Raw genomic sequence first — 8898 nt, forward strand, 5'->3', positions numbered from 1 at the left:
AAATAATATTCAATATGCATCTTGTATTTGAAAACCAACGACTAACACTTAATATGGGGACGGAGTCCCCAATAACAGTAGAAAATTCAATAAAAAAAAAAATACGGGAAAATTTCCCGAATTTTTCATTGTACTAATGAACTCAAAATCGTTAACTTTTTTTTATGTCATGTTTTGAAATCCCGGACCGGCGCAGAAGTAGTTACCGGTAGTGAAGCATCGGCGCAGATCGACTTTTTAAAATCTATTCCGGTTCTGCTGACGAACAATCTTAAAAAATAAATATGAATACCAAAAAGAGTACGGACTACAACACAATAACATTACCATGCATATGCTTTTCGTGTCCCTTTTTACGATTAACGTTCGACTAGTTTAGTGTCAATTTGTTATTCGTTTGATATTTAACAAAAATAGAACAAAGATTAAAATTATATCAAGTAATTCAACATTTATTCATTTGTCATCGCTAGTTTTTATCACTTGTCGGTATTGATACACATCAGCTTCTTAACAACTGGAAAGATGGCCGGTGGCTTCATAGCAACACGCTTCTTGTTTACATTAAAATATCAAGTTTTAGTCCTTTTTTACCTTTTATAATGTATATTTTTTTTACATATCAATTCTACAAGTACATTACCGCATAGTAACTGCCATTAAATTCATAGGATTGCCATATATAATGTCTCCTTGTCACAAAAAAATCGTCTGCACGTTCGTTAGCAGACGACTATTGGCTCGCTGACAACCCTTGAATTTTCAAGACCATCAAAACCCGTTATATATATTTGCCAAAGAACTACTTGTAAGTGTGAATTGAATTGAAAGTTGCCATCTTAATTATATACTATTTTAAGAAGGAAAACAGAGATAAAATGCAGAACATTAAAAGTTATAGTGGCAGTGACCATTCATATGCTCGTTATGCATTGCCATTGGTCAATGGCCATTCTTTTGATAATATGCAGAACAGAACCAGTGACCATTCATATGCTAATATGAATGATACACCGGTCAATGGTCATTCTTTTGACAAACATTCAAATCATCATTATAATTGCAAAACTGATGATTTTTCATATTTAGTTCCCAATTTAACTTTTGCTGATGTTGTTAAATTTGTTCCCAAGAAAACCGGAGACAAGAATGAAATTATGCCAGTCTTCAATGTTACTCCAAGTTCTACACAGGTTTATGCTTCAAGTTCTCCACTAAATAGTGAGCAAACATATGCAAATGTAGTCAAGTCCCAAAATACAAAAACTAAAGCCATTTATTCTAAATTAGATACTGTTATTAAATCTGAAGCTGAGGAATGTATTCCAGAATCACACAACAAAAAAGACACACAGCATTTAGTACAGAAACAATCTTTTTTAAATGTGCCCCACAATGGAGTGATTGCTATAGAAAACGATAACTTTTTCATATATGATGTTCCTGGAGATGGAAATTGCTTTTTCTCATCACTTAGTTTAGCTATAAATGGGGATTTCTCCCAGACACATGTCTATCGCTCATTATCATGCTCAGAAATTTACAACAATTTTTATATATATGAGGATATTCTAAAACTATCCCATTATAACAATATCACAAGGGATATTTATTTACAAACAATGGTCAATGGAAGAGGATGGGCAACCTCTTGTGAGATATCAATGGCATCAAAAATTACTCAAAGCAATATAAATATCTGGATACAAGGAACAAACTTGGCAAACAAAACAGTTTTTACCAAAGAGCAATACATCCACTCACCTCAGAGTAGAACAATAAATATTTTACTTAGCCATAACCATTTTCAACTGTTGAGAAAAATTCCACAACAACCAATTATTTTACTGTCACAATTAAATGAAAATAAATATGCAATATCAAATAAAAATGGTAACGCCAGTATTAAGAGAAAATTTAATTTTAAACATTTAACCGTTCCTGAAAAAAAAACAAAAAATTGTTTACCTTCCAAATGTTACATGTATGTCAGAAAATCATATTTCTGAAAAATTTAAAAACATGCCAATTATAAAGTCAATTGATAGTAAGTCACTTAAAAAAATCAATCGAGATCAAGAACTGCAGGTTGAATGTATAGAGCAAGGTATAAAATATGAGCTTCCAAATATAAATGAGTCTGCAAAAGAATACCAAAAAAGATGCTTGAGAATAAAGAGAAGAATTAAGATCATGAAAAATAAAAAAACAGCACAAATATCACATACATCTGTCAACAATGAACATTTCAATACTGGAGATTCTCTAAATTATAGCCAAAACAGTGTGTCAACAAATACAATTGCTGACAATCAGGTACTTGAAACTCATAATAAAACAAATATGACTAACAATCAAACAGAAAAAGATTTAGACCTGCAAACTAAATGCAGAAAACTGGGTTTAACATATGACCCACCTGTTGAAAATGAAACTCCAGATGAATATAAAAAAAGATGCTTGAAAAATTATAATAAAATTAAATACAAACTAAATAAACTAAATATAAATTTTGAGACAATACCAGATCCACCCCCATTTGCTGATGATGAGCATTTTAACAAGGCAGTTAACTGCATTCGTTCTTTTGAACTACAAGAAATGTCTTACACAATTGATGTTTGTTCAGTTTGTTTTGAAAGAAAGATTAATTTGAAAAAAAAACAGTGTATGTGAAAGGTGTTTTAAAGATAAAGTTGTAATTAAGATGTTTTCTACTGAAAATAATATGAATCCTGGAGAAGTACCCCTAGAACTAGCAAATTTATCTGTTGTTGAAGAGCAATTAATTTCCCGAATTTCACCTTGCATAAATATCCACATGTTAAAACATGGGGGTATTGCTGCAAATGGCCACTGTGTGGCGTTTCCACAAGAGGTAAATGAACCTGGCAAAATTTTACCTAAACTTCCTTCAGAAGTTAATATAATAAGAGTTAGGAAAATAGGAAAAAACGATACATCAAAAGAATTCAATGTCAGGCGGCAAAAAGTACAAATAGCCCTTATATGGTTAAAAAAAAATAATCCGGCTTATTCTGACATAGAAATAAGTGAAGAACGCTTAAATTTATTACCAGAGGATGGGCAAATACAAAACATTCATACATTATAGTATAACTCTAATGTTGGACATTTAAATGATCAGGGTCCAGCACCAAAGCAAATTGATCCAGGTAATGTGGAAGGAGAAACTATCTCTAGTGTTTTGCTTCCAGAACCATGTTTTGATATTAAACAAAAAATACAAGATGCTGTTGATGAAATTGCTACAGAAGAAAATACTAACATTTCTATTAATAAAAAAGGTCAGGTATCAATTCCTTGGCCAACTCGTGGTAAGATTCCACTTTCTGAGTTTACTACAAGACATTTTTTCACACTAGCTTTTCCATGTTTATTTCCACATGCTTGTGCAGACTTCCATATGAATCGCCCATTAACATGTTCTTCGATGTCAGACTGGGCAAACCATTTAATTTGGTATAAGGATGGCCGCTTTGCAAAGCACAAATTTTTTAAATTCATTGTTCACAATATAATAAATAGAAAACGTGTGCTAGATAATAGTACATTTATAGTTCAACAAAAACTTGGTGAAAATATGTTAACACTTTCAGATTTGAAGGCTAAATTACAAACTGGAGATAAATCTGTAGCTGAAAAAAATTCTTTATTTCAGTGCAAACCTCAGAGGCACTTCACAATATTGGAATCAAAGATCAAAAGAATTAAGAGCCCTTATTCAGTATAAAATTAATGAAGGTCAGGGTCTACCATCTTTTTTTACCACTGGCAGTTGTGCAGAATTTTACTTTAAACCACTGAAACGAATCCTTTCCCTTTACATTAAAGAAACAACTGGCAACGAAATTGATTTAAATGACCACAACAAAATGTTCAAAGCTGTACAAGATAATACACACATTGTTGGAGATTATTTTGATAAAAGAACTCAAAGCTATTTCAAAGAGATTATGGGACCTGTATTTGGGGTTAATAGTTATTGGTATAGGCAAGAATTTTCAAAGTCAAGAGGTATGATACATTGGCATGGTTTGTGTTGGCGATTTGACAAAGAACCTCACAATCTTATGCACCAAGCTTACGTTGATGGAAAAACAGATGACGAATGTGCAAAACTTCTCTCTGACTGGGCTAAACTAGAATACAAAATGACTGCAAACCATCCTGCAGGGCTAGATGAAAACAATAAGCCCAAAAAAAATCTGTGGCCTCCACCAGAAGGCACTGCCCCAGCCCCTCCTGATGAAAAATATCCACTAAATAAATTGCTTATGGATGTAAGTGAATCACAAGAAAGTATCTTGGAAGATCATTTACTTCTATGTAACAGAATAAATCTGCATAGGTGCTCAGATTATTGTCTTCGTGCCCCTAGAAATAACCCCTCTAATCCAGTTAAACAGTGTCGTATGGAGTTTGGCACATCATTAAACCCAGGTAAAACCGTTAGAGATAATCCAGCAATAGTAAAAGATAGAAATGGATCCTTACGTTTAGAGATGGAGAGGGACCACCCTAATCTGGTCCAACATTCTCAAATACACACACAGGCATGGCGAGCAAATGGTGATATATCTCTAATTCTTTCAAAGAGTGGGCCTGAAAATCCCTCTGTTAATGAAATTATTGCAGTAGAAAAATATGTTAGTGGTTATGCATGTAAAGGCAATGAACCTACAGGGGCTGTGGCAGATTTATTTAATGATATGGTAAATAGTGCTGATGAAACAACCGGTTCTAATACCAAATCACTATGTACAAAATTATTAATGGGAACTGTTAAAAGAGATATTTCAGCTGTTGAAACCTCTTTTGAACTGTCTGCTTTACCTCTATATAGATCAAGCCATGCATTTCAAAATATAAGTTTAACTGGTGCACGAATACTAGAAAAAAATGGATCCACTGCTACAAAACTGACCCCATTAGATAAGTATTTATCCCGTCCAGAAAATGATCACTGTTCGTGGTACAATTATATTTGCAAAAGTGGAAAAGTCCCTGTTATATCAGGTGGAAGTCTCAGAGCAACATGTCCCCTTACAGAAAATTATTGTAAAAATACCCTTATTCTTCATTGGCATGACTGGAGAAAATTTTCAGACATTAAAGATGATAATGTAAGTTGGAATGATTTATTCAGGCATTTTTTATTAACTGACTATTGTCCAAACTTTGTAAAGGCAGACGTTGAACGAGCAAATAATGCAGCACAAAATGGACTCGTGGATGATGAGTCGGACGATGATAATTCTGAATTTGAAAACATGTCTCAGCCAGAGTGGATCCAAGTTATTAAACCAAATGCAGAATTCACAGACAATTCAGAATTTAAGTTTGATGATGGGGGACCAGATTATAACTGGTCCGTCACAAACTATAATTATCCTGCAGACTTGGGAGTAAAATTTATAGAGAACTTGAAAATTGAAGAAAGCATTTCTGTTGATGAACTGTCATTTAATACAGATATAAATATTTCATCTTTAAATGAAGACCAAATGTTTGCCTTTAATTTAGTTATGAAAGCATTATTTGATTTTCAAAATAACCCAGTTAATTTTACTCCATTAAGACTGATTGTAGGTGGCAGTGCAGGATGTGGCAAAACATATCTAATTAAGTGCTTGGTAAAAGCAGTGAAATGTTTTTTTAATACAAATAAGTGTGTACAAGTTCTCTGTCCTACTGGTAACAGTGCTAATTTAATAGATGGTGTAACCATGCATAGCTTTTTAAAAATTCCCACAACATATAAGTCAAAAGAAATGAAAGCTCCTGATGGCTCTACTGGTGAAATTTTACAAAAAAACTGTGAAGGTTTAAAAGTACTTATAGTGGATGAGCGTTCTTTAATTGGATGTACAACGTTAGGTTGGATGGAGTACATGTGTAGATGTGCTGTACAAAAAGGTTTAAATGCTTCTCAATCCTGGGGGGGGCTCCCTGTTGTAATTTTTCTTGGTGATGATGTGCAACTGCCCCCAGTTTTAGATACTCCTGTATATAAAGCAAATTCAAAAAGCCCAGCAGGTATGCATGGTGCACTTGTTTGGAAAGAATTTAACGAGGCAATATTATTAAAAACTGTAGTCCGCCAAGCAGAGGATCAATCTTATTTTAAAAATGTCCTTGGTGCTTTAAGAGAGTACAAACTTACTCAAGACCATGCAACCTGGCTGCAAAAATTTCAATGGGGAGACCTCCTTAAGTCACATGGTCAATCGTTTATAGATGACATGGATGAAAATAGTCTTTTTGTTTTTCCTACCCATAACGAAGAATGGCTTCATAATAAAACAAAAATTTTAAAAGCAAATGAAAGAAATCCAATAGCAAAAGTAGATGCCATTTCTCATGGTTCACATGCAAAGGGTGTATCCAGTGAAAACGCTAAAGGCTTACTTCCGACCGTTTATTTATGCATAGGTTGTAAAGTTATGTTGACAACAAACTTACATGTGAAATTTGGCCTGTTCAATGGTTCAACTGGGACGGTTGTCGAAATTATCTACCCTGAAGGCAAAACTCCAAAAGATTGTCAACCAGTTTGTGTGATGGTAAAATTTCAAAAATATACTGGACCACCTTTTGTAAACCATGATGTAAAAATTGTACCTATTACACCTATTAAACGAAAAATTGATTGTTTTTGCTATTCATGTTCTATAACCCAAATACCACTCAGGCTGGGCTGGGGCACTACAATACATAGATGTCAAGGTATGACTATTGGAGAAGGAGAATCAAGTAGATATATTGTTATTAATCCAGGCACACGAAAGTTTGAATCACTTACCCCTGGAGCTTTATTTGTAGCACTGTCGCGCGCTAAGACTGCAGGTGATGATAGAACACCACCAGACTTTGCATGGCACCCTGCAGTCTTAGTCAATCAAGACAGATTATGTCACATAGTTAATACTCCTACAACTAGAGCTAGAGACTTAGAAATTAAAAGAATTCAAAATTTATCCAATGCAACTTTTTCTAAATACTCATTTATAAGTAATAGCAAAATTTTACATAAATTCAGGGAAACAACTGATCTTCGACATGAAGAATAAATGCATTATGAAACTTTTTTTGATTTTTTTTTGCTAATCTAACATTTGTGTAGTAAGGGACATACCAGTCTCTAACCAATTACACTATTTTTCTTTACCCATCATGGTAGGGGACATACCAGTCTCTAACCAATAACACCAGTTTTGTTCATCCTATATGCCAATGGTAGGGGACATACCAATACCAGTCTCTTATCAATAACACAATTTTTGCTCATCCCACATGCCAATGGTAGGGGACATACCAGTCTCTAACCAATAACACCATTTTTGCTCATCCAACATGCCTGTGGTAGGGGACATACCAGTCTCTAACCAATAACAACTGTTTTGCTCATCCAACATGCCAATGGTAGGGGACATACCAGTCTCTAACCAATAACACCACTTTTGCTCATCCAACATGCCAATGGTAGGGGACATACCAGTCTCTAACCAATAACACCATTTTTGCTCATCCAACATGCCAATGGTAGGGGACATACCAGTCTCTAACCAATAACAACTTTTTTGCTCATCCAACATGCCAATGGTAGGGGACATACCAGTCTCTAACCAATAACAACTTTATTGCTCATCCAACATGCCAATGGTAGGGGACATACCAGTCTCTAACCAATAACACCACTTTTGCTCATCCAACATGCCTGTGGTAGGGGACATACCAGTCTCTAACCAATAATACTATTTTTGCTTATCCAACATGCCTGTGGTAGGGGACATACCAGTCTCTAACCAATAATACTATTTTTGCTCATCCAACATGCCAATGGTAGGGGACATACCAGTCTCTAACCAATAACAACTTTTTTGCTCATCCAACATGCCAATGGTAGGGGACATACCAGTCTCTAACCAATAACAACTATTTTGCTCATCCAACATGCCAATGGTAGGGGACATACCAGTCTCTAACCAATAACACCACTTTTGCTCATCCAACATGCCAATGGTAGGGGACATACCAGTCTCTAACCAATAACACCATTTTTGCTCATCCAACATGCCTGTGGTAGGGGACATACCAGTCTCTAACCAATAACAACTGTTTTGCTCATCCAACATGCCAATGGTAGGGGACATACCAGTCTCTAACCAATAACACCACTTTTGCTCATCCAACATGCCAATGGTAGGGGACATACCAGTCTCTAACCAATAACACCATTTTTGCTCATCCAACATGCCAATGGTAGGGGACATACCAGTCTCTAACCAATAACAACTTTTTTGCTCATCCAACATGCCAATGGTAGGGGACATACCAGTCTCTAACCAATAACAACTTTATTGCTCATCCAACATGCCAATGGTAGGGGACATACCAGTCTCTAACCAATAACACCACTTTTGCTCATCCAACATGCCTGTGGTAGGGGACATACCAGTCTCTAACCAATAACAACTGTTTTGCTCATCCAACATGCCAATGGTAGGGGACATACCAGTCTCTAACCAATAACACCACTTTTGCTCATCCAACATGCTTGTGGTAGGGGACATACCAGTCTCTAACAAATAACACCACTTTTGCTCATCCAACATGCCAATGGTAGGGGACATACCAGTCTCTAACCAATAACACCATTTTTGCTCATCCAACATGCCTGTGGTAGGGGACATACCAGTCTCTAACCAATAACAACTGTTTTGCTCATCCAACATGCCAATGGTAGGGGACATACCAGTCTCTAACCAATAACACCACTTTTGCTCATCCAACATGCCAATGGTAGGGGACATACCAGTCTCTAACCAATAACACCATTTTTGCTCATCCAACATGCCAATGGTAGGGGACATA

At 35.4% G+C, this 8898-nt stretch overlaps 1 protein-coding gene across 1 annotated transcript; it reads left to right on the plus strand.

Annotated features, from left to right (window-relative positions):
* The first annotated feature begins 3896 nt into the window (after window positions 1–3896).
* Window positions 3897–7094, plus strand: LOC139494194 (uncharacterized). The gene has a single exon (XM_071282369.1). The coding sequence runs from the start codon at window positions 3897–3899 to the stop codon at window positions 7092–7094; it is 3198 nt and encodes a 1065-aa protein (XP_071138470.1).
* Window positions 7095–8898: the final 1804 nt, after the last annotated feature.

Source organism: Mytilus edulis, chromosome 11, assembly GCF_963676685.1.
Source record: "Mytilus edulis chromosome 11, xbMytEdul2.2, whole genome shotgun sequence".
Classification (NCBI taxonomy): Eukaryota; Metazoa; Mollusca; class Bivalvia; order Mytilida; family Mytilidae; genus Mytilus; species Mytilus edulis.

Coding starts and splice junctions, on each gene's coding strand:
- LOC139494194 (XM_071282369.1), top strand. CDS start 3,897: ATGTTCAAAGCTGTACAAGATAATACACACATTGTTGGAGATTATTTT.